A 14,894-nucleotide genomic window follows, 5' to 3' on the forward strand; every position below is an offset into this window, starting at 1 on the left:
ATGAAAATTTGATGCCTTGTATGCCAACAACGCATCAAAAGGGCCCGTTTTAATTTCCTTTTTTGAAATGTATTTTTTCTTTAAATCTCAGTGACGTCCAAGACAACATAAACATACACAAGATTGAAAGAAATTCTTTCCTGGGGCTCAGTTCTGAACGTGTTGATATGTAAGTACTCTCCGGTCAATAGGATTTATTTTATTTTTGCCCATGTATGTGCTCATGTTAACCTACTTCCAACTTTAAACAAGGGTTTTGATGCTCATGTAAACAAACTAATATTGGGTTGGATCCTTCACTCCTGCTAGTGAGTGGTGTTGGTGATTGGGGAAGTGACCTTTTATGATTTCCCCCTCCCTCTTTAGCCTCCAGAACTTATTTTATTTTATTGCATTTATTTCCCACCTTTTTTCTCCCCCTCCTCGTTCAATCCCCACAACAACCCTGGAAGGTCGGATAAGCTGAGAGGCAGTGACTGGCCCAAGGTCACCCAATGAGCTTCATGGCTAAGTGGGGATTTGAACCCTGGTCTCCCAGGCCCTAGTTTGACACTCTAACCACTATAGCACAGTGGCTACTAATACTGTTCTAGACAGTCATGGGATCTTCCAGAGCAATGTAGGAAATGGTGCTGGGGGCCGTGAGGGTGGGAAAATCTGTCTCTGACCAAAGGATCTGTCTACTGGATCAAAAGCTTTCCATTCCATGGAAGGTGAAGTCTGAATCCTACCCAATACTGTGTAGTAATTGAAAACACTGCTTTAGCAGAGCCTGGCCCTGGGAAATGATTACAGTGGTACCTTGGGTTACAGACGCTTCAGGTTACAGACTCCACTAACCAAGAAATAGTACCTCAGGTTAAGAACTTTCCTTCAGGATGAGAACAGAAATTGCACGATGGCAGCACGGCGGCAGCAGGAGGCCCCATTAGCTAAAGTGGTACCTCCGGTTAAGAACAGTTTCAGGTTAAGAACAAACCTCCAGAACGAATTAAGTTCTTAACCTGAGGTACCACTGTACTGTCCTAGATAAAAAGGGACTGGTTGATGCATATTCCATATAAAAATCACTGCACTCTTCATCAACACACTTCCAGCTCTTTTCCTGCTACATTTTCAGTATTTCTGTCATGTATCCTTTAACTGAGGTTCCTATATTGCAAGGGGTTGCAGCTCTACAATTCTATGATTCTGTGTTTCCGCTGCGTTGCTCCTTCTCCCCAAGCCCATGCAGTTTATCCTGGCTTTTTATTTTTGTTTTTTCGTTTTTGGAAAATGGAAGAACTACCCTGGAGTTGCATCCACAACAACTTTCCAGCCGATTAGGTTTCACGGACATGAAAACAGGCCTTCTCCACGCCAAACAAACTGGATTTCTTCTTTTCCACTCACCAACTTCTCCTTCTCTCTCTCGAATCGCAACGTGCAGCAAATTTAAAAAGTAATGATGCCCAGGGTAGTCTCTCTTTTTACACTTGCCAAGGCAGCCCCACATCATTCAAGCGGTGCTCTAGAGGACAGCAGGACGACTTCATCTTTCCTGCTGGCTGCAGACATTCCATTACTCAGACAAGCAATGGGCAGAGAGGCTGATAATTTGCTACGCTTGTGCATAATGTTAATATATTGTCACAGGCGACTTCGCAGTCCGGTGCCACGCTGAGGCCTTAAGAAGCCTTCTCGTCACGCAGGAACAATGATGTTTCCTAATGAACCATTCCTGATTTATCCTCCCCCTCCCTCTTTTTTTTTTTTTTTTTTTTTGCTTTCTTTTGGTGGGGTGAGCATATCTAAATGTCCCCTTGAAGCAGAGGCCTGCATTGCATTGTTGCTATCACCAAGTCAATGGTCACCATTTGTTTGTGCCTTTGTAGAAGTTTCCATGAGGGTCGTTCGTGGACGGCCATTTTGTCCGGGGATGTGCAGAATTGCTGTGCAGTATAGATCCCTCCCCAGCCCCCTCGCCCTGCCAGATCAGATCTGAGCCATATGTAATCTGAGTGGCATGACTGGTAGTTCTTCAAGGCGGTATCCCAACCATAATCCTGTATGAAAAAGATGAAGAGGCAAGCCAGGGTCAGGGAGATATTGCAGGGGCATATACAATTATGATTTAAAGCTATGGTTTTCCCAGAGGTGAGAGCTGGACCATAAAGAAGGCTGATCGCCGAAGAATTCATGCTTTTGAATTATGGTGCTGGAGGAGACTCTTGAGAGTCCCATGGACTGCAAGAAGATCAAACCTCTCCATTCTGAAGGAAATCAGCCCTGAGTGCTCACTGGAAGGACAGATCCTGAAGCTGAGGCTCCAATACTTTGGCCACCTCATGAGAAGAGAAAAGACCCTGATGTTGGGAAAGATGGAGGGCGCAAGGAGAAGGGGACGACAGAGGACGAGATGGTTGGACAGTGTTCTCGAAGCTACCAGCATGAGTTTCACCAAACTGCGGGAGGCAGTGGAAGACAGGAGAGCCTGGCGTGCTCTGGTCCATGGGGTCACGAAGAGTCGGACACGACTAAACAACAAATACAATTACGAATGGGGTGGAGAAAAAGAATAAAAAGAACCTAGAGCAGGGACAGGGGGCCTGTGGCCTTCCATGTCCTGCTGGACCCAACTCCCATCATTCCCTGACCATTGGTCCATGCTGGCTGGTGTTGATGGAGGGCCACAGGGAAACCAAACCTGACCTAGTTAGACAGTGGCCTTCAGTTTCATGGAGCTACCCCCGTTTGGTGTGTCATGTGAAGTTTGAGAGGGGGAAAATGCAAAGGTACAATGTGCAGCCTGCTTGCTAAGAAGTATAAGGCCCCGAGACTGAAAGCGGATTGGATATTATATACGGATTATATGGGGGGGGGATATTATAACAAGAAAACAATCATAATGGGCTGAAAAAATACTCAGCAGTAGATGTTATAACGGGAGATTATGTAAGGTAATGAAAACAAATTAGTAGAGTAAGGAAATGCAGTTGAAAGGATAGTAGATAGGAAACCATGGAAAGAGTGGAAGGGAAGTATAATTTAAGATATACGGGATTTAAATAATCTTGGAAGAATTTAGATACGTTATTATTACTATCATATGTTTTTGTTTTGTACCTATGCTATCTTTTTTCTATTATTTTATGTATGGCTGTAACATAGTATGTGCTGACGACGAGATAAAACAGAAAAGCAAATGAGAGAGAGAGAGAGAGAGAGAGAGGGAGGGAGGGAGGGAAGGAGGGAGGGAGGGAGGGGGAGAGGGAGAGAGAGAGTGCCCTGGTCGATAAGGCTATATGTTTACTCTGAGAAGCTTAGGTGCTTAGGATGTGTAAAGAAAACCTTTAAGCATTCAGCATGCTTCACATGCATGGCACTATGGTCATCCTTGCAACAAGGTAAATCAGTATTGTTATGTCCCATGTTGCAGATGGGGAGATTGAGGCTGTGAGAAAGTGTCCTGTCCAAGTCCACCTAGTGAGGACATAGTAGGGTTGAGTTGCAATTCCAGCCAAGGGCATCCAGACTTGTAGCTCTCTTTGGCCACTAGATCAGGCCAGCAATCTTAGAAGTAGCTGTGGTGAGTGCGATGGACCATTGGGTGGAATTCAACGTTGTGGTATTACAGATGTTCTGTCGGCGCAAACATATCGGCTTTTCCTCCTCCTGTGAGCTGTTCTGGGGGGTTTGTGGAACACCCCCAAGCCAGTTTGAAGAGGAAGGGATGAAAGCAGAACCCCTTGAGCGAGGCTTCCAATGACAGGCTTCATTTGGGCAACTCTTGCCCGGTATTGTTGTTGTTGTTTAGTCGTTTAGTTGTGTCCAACTCTTTGTGAACCCCTGGACCAGAGCATGCCAGGCACTCCTGTCTTCCATTTCCTCCCGCAGTTTGGTCAAACTCATGCTGGTAGCTTCCAGAACACTGTCCCACCATCTCGTCCTCTGTCGTCCCCTTCTCCTTGTGCCCTCCATCTTTCCCAACATCAGGGTCTTTTCCAGGGAGTCTTCTCTTCTCATGAGGTGGCCAAAGTATTGGAGCCTCAGCTTCAGGATCTGTCCTTCCAGTGAGCACTCAGGGCTGATTTCCTTCAGAATGGATACGTTTGATCTTCTTGCAGTCCATGGGACTCTCAAGAGTCTCCTCCAGCACCATAATTCAAAAGCATCAATTCTTCGGCGATCAGCCTTCTTGATGGTCCAGCTCTCACTTCCATACATCACTACTGAGAAAACCATAGCTTTTACTATACGGACATTTGTTGGCAAGGTATTTTAAATAAAATAATGTTACGTATTAAGATTACTTGTCTGGAAAGAATGGTCTAAACAAGGAAGTTTTGCAGGAGTTATAAACAAAGCAATGAACGCACCTACCTAAAATGACTAATTAATGGCTAATGGAAACTATTGCAATATTAGTCTTCATTATTATCATCATCTGTGCTCTGACCTTGTTTGGAAAGTCTTGCCAGGAGCTCCCTGGCTGACGAATGACTCCCTGTCTGACTCTCCCCTCGACGGCTGCAGGCTAGGCCTCAGGGGGTCCACATCTTGATTTGTTCTCTCTCCTTCTCACCCTGTTGGTTTCACACAAGCCCTCATGTCAGGGAGCCTAGCTGTGAAGGCATTTCTCTCTGGCTTGTCTTGTCACCTCCAGAGGCATCACGGGAGGTTTCCTCGTAAGCCGTGATCGCCTCTGACATGCATCAAAGACGTGACACTACCAGCCACGTGCCTTTCACAGTCAAAAGGGTAATCTCTCCAACCATGACTGTAATTGATTTCCATGTCAACCTTCGCACACCCTCTTGGACCTTAGATAAGCGTATCGCTCGAATGGGCAGCTTTCGCTCTGGATTAGAGGCCAAGCATGGAGGCTTTCTGACAGTTTAATTAAATGATTCATTGTCAGCCCATCACTCAAGCCTGCCACTTTGGGTTAAGAGTGGATGAGTCTTGCCGAGTCACAATAGGAGCAGGGGAGGAGGCAAATTATGGGGTGGAAGTGATAAATACAACTGACTGCAGAAGATTGTTTGGGATGAAGCGAGGAGCCCGAGAGAGGGAAAGGCAGGTTAGCTATCGTCGTTCCCTCAGAGAAAAATTCCCCTGCAAGCTTGTCGAGATTCCCTAGTATTACTGTTTTTTCGTCATTTCGCCAAAGAAACTTGCAGTTGCATAAGGCACCGAATGCTCTCCTGCCTCATCCCTCAGTCTGGTTTGCACAACGTGGTAAGCCAAACTATGACTTTGTAAGACTGCAGGAACATGCCTGCTACCAGACTGAAGCTTGCAACTGCTTTGCTTCTCCCTGGCTCTCTTTCCTGCCATGGCATGCTGTGGAAGCACCAGGGTCAAGCGTCCTCCGCATTAACCGTGAGCTGTAGCCAAGGTTTGCTATTGCTATTTGTGCAATGTAGGCATGGAGAATTTGATTCCGTTCAGGTTTAATTCACACTTTCCTAAACAATCTGCAAATCAAAACAGAGCAATCTTTCAAAATTTGCATTTTTCCTTAATTTGGCAGTGCAGTGCAGTTTTCTTGGTGAGTAATGTGTGCAAAAGTGCATGCACTAGGGGGAAAATGTGCAATATTTTTGTTTAAGAAATTGTGTTTTTGGTATAACGAAAGTGTCCAGAAAATGCACTGGAAAGTGTGGGATAAGTTTTGCTTGGCGCAATATTGTCTGAACTCTCTGCAAGCCAATCAGGATGAATGTTCAATTAACAGGCCATCTGGAAACAACCTTAAGTAGTAATTCTGGTCTATAAATGTAAAGGTAATGAAGTTACTTGTCAGTTTGATAAATGCATTATTTTGAGGTGAAGAACCCAAGTAGAAAATTAGAATATTTGCAAATGATGTGATGCATAGCAGGATTGCCCCCTTTAAATGAGCAAATCGAACTTTGAAGAACTGTTACATTGCAAAAAATGAGACACTTCTTTTCATGTCTTTCAGGCCGCCCCAGGTCCAAATCCCCAATTAGCTATGAAGTTCATTTTGTAATCTTGGATAACTCACTCTCTTTCGACCTAACCTACCACAGAGCACAGCCGTGAGGATAAAATGGGGAGAGGGATAAACCCTGTATGCCGCCTGGAATTCCTGGGTGGAAAAGTGGTATATAAATGAAGCAAATAACTTTCTTCCTTCCGTTATCTTTTTGCTAACATTTTGATTGACACCCTCCTTTTACTGCAGAATATGTGGCACATGGTAGATGCAACTCACTGAATTCTTATCACTGTGCCAGAGACAGTCTGACTTTCTGTGGGAGTGTCACAGTTTGAAGGCTATTGTTGTTTTATGAAAAAATGTTCTTTACCACAAATTCCTTTTTAAAGGGGGGGGGGAGCTTGTTTTAAAGAGAATTTCAGTAGAATGCTGCCATATTTTTTTTAAAAAGCATAGAATAAAGTCTAACAGCCATTGTCTCTTTATTGCAGAAGGCTAAATAAAAATGGACTCACCGAAATTGAAGACCATGCCTTCAATGGGACCACCTTGTCTGATCTGTGTGTATTATTTCATTATTCTACTGATTTGGCTCTTTGGAGGGCATTCCATGGGAGATATATATTGCAGTTATTCTGTTACAGTTTTGTTTTCCATAGAACAGATTTAAGTAGAGGGTGGTGTCCAACTGAGCTGAACTCAGATTAGAGACACAGCAGTTGAAACCCCTCCAGTGTGGTGTGGCCCAAATCCAGGACGCCATCTTCTGGGTCGGAAATCCCATGTGAGTCATGTGACCCATGTGAGATCTCAGCCCAAAATCACATGAAAGCAAGGCGCCCAAAATGGCTGCTGTGCTCCGACAGGGGGGGGGGGAGAGGGATGTCCTAGTTTTTATGAGGCATTTGATGGGTATGCAGTTTATGCTAGGCCCAATAATTTCTACTCTGAGTATACCTTGGTTGAATGCCACCCATCTCCCATTGACAGGAATCAGTGCTTAAAAATGCTTAACTGTAATTGGATCGTGCTCAGTGTATTTCTTTAGGTAGCAGACTTCATATACAGCAGGGGTCAGCAAACTTTTTCAGCAGGTCCACTGTCCCTCAGACCTTGTGGGAGGCCGGACTATATTTTGGGGAAAAAATAATGATGCAAGAGCACCACGAGCCCCGGGGGCTGCTTACCTGTGTCTTGCAAGCGGCAGGGGCTGGCGGCGGCAGCGGAGGGACGTTGAGCAGCACGCAAAAGGGCTCCGGAGAGGGGCTGCTTAAAATGGCGGCCACTTGAGCTTTGCTGCTGCTGGCACCAACAAAGCCCAGTCCCCTTCCTCCTCTAGACAGGGCGGAGAGAAGCCAAGAGGAGGGAGGGAGTAGGCGCCAGTGTGTGAGGGAGAGGGAGGGAGAGGCAAAGAACGCACATGCGCTGGCGATCCACGCAGTGATTCCCAGAGTGTCCGTGGGCCAGATCCAGAAGGCAATTGGGCCTGATCTGGCCCATGGGCCTTCGTTTGCCTACCCATGATATACAACTTAATCTCTGTGGTTGTGCATGTTTAAGTTCTTTCTTTGCATAGAATATTGAGTCTTAAGCCAGGTAGCTTACACACAGCTAAGGATCACTGTGTTGTTAGAGGTGGCAAAACGGGTGCAAATCCTACAACTGTGGAGTGAAATCATAACAGAGGGAGGAACAGTGGATGTTGCTTTATGCAGAGTCATACCATGGTCCACCAAGCGCTGTTGACAACAAGGTTGTTTATCGGAACTCCCATCCAAAGCTGGAGCCAAAGTCCTTTGGATCCTCTGAGGGGGGTGATTCTTGGGCCCCTTACCTATGTCTCCCTGGAACTGGCATAATGTATACCCTCCCCACCTTCTACCCTGGCTGTCACAAGCTGGCAGGGCTTGAGATCCAGCTGTGGGACTGACACTTCACGCCTCCCTGACTCCATTTAAGATTGTTCTGCCCACCAGCCAGCAGCGGAGCAAGCCGATTGGGTGCCTGGGGCGGCGTGCGTGCCCTGTGCCCAGGGCTGGGGCCAGCCACCCACGGGGCAGGGCAAGCCAGAGTAGGACACTGCACAGGGCCTCCAAGGAGTCTGCTGCCTCCTCCCTCTCAGCCACCCTACATCTGAGGGGGAGGCGGCGGGCGGACCGTTTGGGGCAGTGCCGAGCCTGTGGGTGCCCAAGCCACCGTGTCACTCCCAGGAGAGACGTGTGGCTCAGGCACGCTGCAGGCCCTGCGGTGAGTGCTGCCTGGAATTTTGTCACCCCCCTCAGTGGTGACACCCAAGGTGAACCGCCCCCACCGCACCCCCCTTCCTCCGCCCCTCCCCAGAGCAGACTTACAGTCTAAGATACACAAGACAAAAGGTGGAAAAGGAGGGAAGAGGTGAAAAAAGCAAACTCAGGCACTCGTGCTTAAAGTTAAAGGGCCCCTAATGATGGTCACAGGGTCTGGATGGGTTCATAGCCTTTCTTTCAAAACAACTGTCTAATCAATTAAACACTAGCCATTAAAGCAACTCTAGCTAGTTGATGGGGGCGGGCGGGAATCAAACAGTAACCACAACTTTTGTTTATTTCTTTTTTTCTAACATAGAAATCTGAGTGGTAATGACAAGCTGGAAAAATTACCCAATGAAGTTTTCCTCGGAGCCAATGGACCAGCCGTTTTGTAAGTAATAATTCTCACTAAATTTTTGCTGCCATTGTGTCAATATCTCCGATGAGTGGTCACAACAGACAAGGAGGCACATATTCAGAATTCAAAAATGCCGCACCCCAGCCTGCTGTCTTAAGGGGCATGGACCAGCAAGACCTGCTCCCAGTGGTTATTCTGTTTGTGTGTCCAGGCTAATGGGTTTTTTAATCGTACGATCATGTTCAGCGGTGCTTGCCCCTCTCGGGCAGAACTCTCCATTTCTGGGCAGCGGAAAGGCCTTTGACTCCCACAGCATCGCCAGCCTCATGTAAATCTCACCATCTGTATTTGTCCTCTGCTCCTGATAATGTTTATTCCAACCCCCCTGTTTTGTTTTGCTTCCCCTGCACAGGATTCCAGCTCTTCCTTATCCGTGATTTTAATATTTGGATAAGGCTGTAACTGAAGCTTCTTTGTAGCAGCCAAGCAATAAACATTTCTTTGAGATGGGGTTACGGCACGGCGGAGAGGGGGGAGGAAAATAACCACCGTTTCCCTGTAGCGAGAAGTTAACGCGACGCCTTTGTAAGCAGGAGCCAAACACCATCACATTCTGATGGGTTATCAAATTGATTTCACTGCAGTTCAGATTCATCCGATACTTCAAATTCAAACACTGAGTTATTTTTATGAGAATTATTCTGTTCTATTACATCGTTCTGTGGATGGTAAATTGCCTTCTTTTTCTCTCTTTTTTATCCTGGCCAAGATCATGAAAGAGAGTTTTTCTACTCATCTGTCACCGGAGAATACACCCAAACGTACTTTCACTTACAGGAATGATTGACCCATAATAACATCTTTGCTTGGCGAAAACAGAATTGACTAAATCAATTCTTTTTCTTGCTTTCTTTTTCCAACCCCCCCTCTTCTTCTTCTTTTCTACCAGCACAACAAATGGTATTTTTTTTATTAAATTGCCCGACAGGCTGATTTAAGGCTTGTTGTTCCCAAATCAGTATTCAGGTGACAATTAACAATGCCAAGTAGTTTATATTCAAAAAGAAGAATCCAGAGCCAGCATTTGTGTAAAACATTGAGTTGCAAGGTGCTGCTGCTCAAGCTAACAATGGAATTGGAACTTGGGACAATGTGGGGTACTAGCCAGGTATCCACCCTGTCTTCTCCTATCCCTCTCTAACCAACATAAGGTGCTTCAGAGAGATTTGGCGGGCAAGCAAGAAGACCGGTTCACACCAAGGTGGAGAACCTGTGGCCCTCAAGATGTTGTTGGACTACAACTCCCATCATCCCTGATGATCGGTCCTGTTGGCTGGGGTTGATGGGGAGTCCAACTGTATCTCAAGGGCTGCCGTCTCCCCAGCCCCTGCTTTATTGGCACCTCCAAATCTACATGCTGATTGAGGTACCCAAGATGAAAGCTTCATCACCAGCATCCAGTAGGACAACATTTTTGACCTAATGTCATTTGTTATGTCTTGGGCTTACGAAGCAGGCACTTTATCAGCTTTACCAGTTTGTCTGCCCTCGTCCCTTTGCAATGAACGGTGGTCATATTCAGATTCTCACCACACCACACCACCTGCTATCATGCTGACCTAATGGTCAATTTTCTGCAATGAGCAGAAGCTCTCAAGTTTTTATCCTCTCCAGGCTCCTTCAGCTTCAGCCTCTGTCGGGGAATCGTCCCTCCTTGCTCCACTCATTTTGTGCCATCATCCAACACCCATTCATTTTTGGGGTGCCTTCTCTCCTTCAGTCCACTCATGCACAGTGAAGACAGTCTTTGACCAAATGGCAATCCACTTGAATTCTCTGCATGGCACTTTCCCTCATACACTGGTTTGTTTCCATGTATTGTGGCCTTGCAGCTGTGAAGCTTCATCTGGACACACACAAACACACACACACACACCTCTAGTGTCAATGTCTCGTTGTGCTAATGCTGCAAGAACTGTATTTTGCGGGCATGGAAGCCAAATAGATTGCCTGTTGTCTCCTCCTTGTCAGCTCTCGTTGCTATTTTCTTGCAGAAAGCAATCATATCTGTTCAGCATGGCTTCCCTCCTGGAAAACTGGGCTTGGTACTAGCAACCTTGACATCCATATCCCTTTATATGAGTTTCCTCCACACCCCACCCCACACCCCAAAAAAGAAAGAAAGCTAAAAGCTAGCTATTACCTGCAGGCTGCCTGTCTACAGGCTAACATGGGATGCTCATGAACATTCTAACTGCCCAGGACAAATGCATCAAATGTGTCAGCTTTGCTGGAACTTTGGCAAATAGTGTGATTTCTAAGAAGGAAGTGAAAGGCCCCTTTGGGTGAGGCAGAAAATTCACGCAGGATCTAAAGACAAAACGGGTTGGGTGCTGACGGCAGAGAAGGAACCAATAGGCAAAGGAACTTTGGAGATGGATGCCCTGAGGACCAGGGAGAACAAAGTGATGCTCAGTGGGGTACAGGTTGAAGTTAGGGCAGGCAACAGAGAATGGGGCACGTGTACCTTTAACATGTTATCAGCAGAGTTAATCTGGCATGGACATGGGTGAACCTGCCGAAATTCCCTCTTCCCACAAAATTGTTGAAAGATTAAGGAGCCCTTATCCGTCTTTGTGTCAGTTGAAGCGACTTCCAGGCATTGGCCCAGTTCCAAGACAGGTTGCAGCTGGGGCTCAATCGCAGAAAATAAGAATCAGTCATGATCAGGGACAGTTGGAAATCAGGAACCACAACAGGCAGAGTCTGTAAGGACTCACTGCACCGCTTGAGAAACTGGCTTGGATATAAGGCCTTTATGGAGTCTGGTGTGTCCTGATTGGCTTGTAGAGTCAGCTGACCCCCTTCAGGCTAAATATGCAGTTTAAGGGCACCTTTTCCCTTAAGGTGGGGTGTTCCCCAGGCCACCACCCACTCTCATTAGGCCACAACCCTTTCATGCCCTTCTTCGAACCCTCCTTGAATGCTTTTGCCTAAATGGGAAGGTGTCCTTGAAAAGCCTCTTGCTTGGCTGGCTGGAGAGATGTGTTCAAAAACTATTCCCATCCTAAGGACTAGCCAGCCTGGTCTTCTGATGACCCAGAGGGCTGGTGGTGCAAATAGCTGGATGCTGAAAACCATAGCTAGGAGCTTTTCTCAATGTCTTCAAGTATATGTACAAGTCTTTAGCTGCAGGTTTCTAGTATTTTAACACAAGGATCAGAGCATATAGATGAGAAACTATGTATTGAGCCCAGGAGAGTTTACCTACAAATAGGGGTGTTGGAGAACTCCAACAGAAATGGGAACAGAAATTGCCGGTGGTTGCTTATTCCCATGTCTGAAACGGAAATCAATTCAGTGAATATGACCGGTATTCCCTGTTGTTTTTGGCTTTCAGCCCACAGGCAATACGTTATTGATTACATTTCTTCTCCCGTTTGCATTGTGTTCCCTTTACATTGATATGAATGGGGTAGAATGACAGAATGATGATGCAGTTTAGGTAATTGATGACCTAAGGTTGGTAATGTTCCCACAGAGGACAGTAAGACAAGTAACCTGGGTTTTGGCAGAAGATGAACTGCAGCAGAATGGAAACACTGCTACATGTGAGAGGGCACGATAAAAAATAATGCCTTCTGATGTCCCTACTTACAAGTAAGACCCACGTCTTCGGTAGGGCTTACTCTCAAGGAAGCTTGCACAAGATCAGTTCTTACTGTATTTTTGTGTTTCTTGCTAGTTTATTTTCCGTTGCTAATGAAGGAGATTCTCAAAATGTCTCCAGCGTTCCATGTAAGTAGTGAATTGGTTTGTTTGGAATTATGAAGCAATCGCATTTCTTCTTAAAGGGATATTTCAGAGACCAAGATCAGCCAGCTGCCCAGCATTGGACTGGAGAAAATTAACAAGCTGATAGCAAGATCTGCGTACAACTTAAAGAAACTACCTCCTTTGGACAAGTTCCGCTCCTTGATTGAGGCAAACCTTACCTATCCAAGCCACTGCTGTGCATTTGCAAACTGGACGAAACAAAAGTGAGTGGCCCCAATTCTTTGCATTTAAGAGTCTGAATTTATCTGTAAGTGTCTGAGTCTGTCTTGAGTTAGATGGTGTTTGTCAAGTGCCATTTCTCTGTCCTGCTATGCCAAAGAGACTGGTGTAGTACCTTTAAAGTTTCTCAAGCAGTTTCAAAAACACGCAGGCTCACAGAATTCCCAGCTCTCATGCTTTGAGCAGGAGATACCAATGGTCAAGTATGGTCTATTGGTAAAACCTATTGGTTTTGCAACTTTCTGACTATTTGCAGGACCTTAGCCAGACCTAGCAGAGACAACGCAGAATCCACGGAAGCAATTGGCGACTTGGCTGCAGACAGGATAGACGAAGCAGGAACCAGGAACTTGTAGTTAGGTGTTTATTATATACAGTGGACTATTTACAGGAACAGAACACAGATCTTTTGCTAGCTCTCTCTCACACAACTCTCAACTCCTACACTGACATAGAACTCTGAACCTCTGAACACTGAACTAACAGTTAGTAGGCCATTAATTATCACTCCTTTGAGAGAGCTTGACCAATCAGGGAGCAGTCTCCATGTCTCTGTTATCACCAGGCAGATTTACTCCTTCAGATTGCCTTCTGGCTGTCTGCCAAACCTTAATTGACTCTGTTTGAGTAACTACATGCATACAGTTTCCCAACATGGTCACCTTTCCAGATGTAAGGACTACCCATTAGACCAGAAATTGGGAAGCCTGTAACCCCTCCATATATTTGTTGGACTCCAGCTCCTATCAGCCCCAGCCAGCATAGCCAGTGGTCAAGGATGATGGGAGCTGTAGCCCAGCAAGGTATGTTGGGCCACAGTTTCCCACTCCTGTTTTAAAGGATTCACCAATGAGAGTGGGAATTCAACAGCATGAAGGGTTCCTAGTTAGCCACCGGTGCAAGGCAACTCCTCTTCCTTCTTGCTAAGGCCTTTTTCTTATAAGGCAGAGAAGGCTGGAGAGGGCCCAAGAGCTTTCACACACCACTTAAAAATTGTAGAATCATGGAATCATAGAGTTGGAAGGGAACTGCAAGTTAGGAATCTCAGCTGAAGCAGCCATGACAGATGGCCATCCAATCTCTGCTTGAAAACCTCCAAGGAAGGCGAGTCCATCGCCTCTCATGGGAGTCTGTTTCATTGTTCAATAGCACTTACTGTCAGAAAGTTCTTCCTGAGGTTGAGTCGGAATCTCCTTTCTTGTAACTTGAAGCCATTAGTTCAAGCCCTACCCTTCAGAGCAGGAGAAAACAAGCTTGTTCCCTCTTCCATGAGATAGCCATTGAGATATTTGAGTGTGGCTATCATAAATCAGATATCCTTCAAAAACCACACCAGTTTCTGCAGTGCAGCTCTCCGGGAAAGTACAAAAAGTACATTTGCTATGTAAAGCTTGCATAAATCTGCATAGATTGGTGGAAATAATGTATACAGGGCCGTAGCTAGGGGGTGGTGAAGTGGGGCCCTGCCAGGGGCACAGGTGATGAGGGGGCGCAAAAATCAGCTAAAAACATGTACATAAACATGCCTATAAATAAAAATATCAATTATTGCCTCATAGAAAAAGGTTTTTAATAGAGGGTGAATTGAATGGGTGGAGGGGGGAGGTTGGAGGAGAGGGGGAAAGGAGAGCTAATTTGTCTGCGGCTAGGGGGCGTAATCTGGACGGTTCTGCCAGGGGCGCAAGATCACCTAGCTACGGCTCTGAATGTATACAGTTGCATTATAGCAGCATACAAAAATGTGTACATTAAGAGAAATTTGTTCCAAAATGCTGACAAATTGTCAAACCTGTACAAACTGGTGTGGAAATGTAGAGTACTGAACCTAAGACTAGGAAAATGAGAATCTGAGATAAACCGAAACTGACATATTCATCCATCCCTGCTCGCTACCAGATAGACCCTTGCCTGCTCAGGCGAGAGCCCAAGAAAGTTGTTGGGCCATTATGAATCTAGAAGAAGAAAGAGAAATCTTTCCTTTTTTGCAGCTTGCCAAAAAGAAGCAGGCTTTGGGTGGTGCATTCAGGTACACTTTGTTTGCCTCGGGGGGGGGGGGGATACTGATGTTATTCAGTCTATCTGAATGCCTGCTTGGTCCTCCCATGTAGAATATGTATGTAAATGACAGACACTGGCAAATTAGAAACCATCCTCAAGTCTGCAAGACTTGCCTTCACAAAAGAACTGACTGCATAAAAGGCTGCTTCCGGAGGCTCTCTATCACTTTGGCAGATGGGAAGAGGAC

General features: G+C 45.9%; 1 protein-coding gene across 3 annotated transcripts in view; it reads left to right on the forward strand.

Moving 5' to 3' along the window:
- Positions 1-14,894, forward strand: part of FSHR (follicle stimulating hormone receptor) — a gene marked incomplete at its 5' end in the record, with an annotated part of 113,485 nt that overhangs the window by 73,549 nt on the left and 25,042 nt on the right. For all 3 annotated transcript variants that reach the window (XR_014166242.1, XM_081903959.1, XM_081903960.1), the window contains 4 exons: positions 92-169; positions 6,439-6,507; positions 8,552-8,626; positions 12,448-12,633. Coding sequence is in view for 2 of the 3 variants with exons in the window: in XM_081903959.1 (XP_081760085.1) it covers positions 92-169; positions 6,439-6,507; positions 8,552-8,626; positions 12,448-12,633 (408 nt within the window). The remainder of the gene's footprint in view (positions 1-91; positions 170-6,438; positions 6,508-8,551; positions 8,627-12,447; positions 12,634-14,894) is intronic.

This window comes from Podarcis melisellensis (genome assembly GCF_964234715.1).
Source record: "Podarcis melisellensis genome assembly, chromosome: 3".
Taxonomy (NCBI): Eukaryota; Metazoa; Chordata; class Lepidosauria; order Squamata; family Lacertidae; genus Podarcis; species Podarcis melisellensis.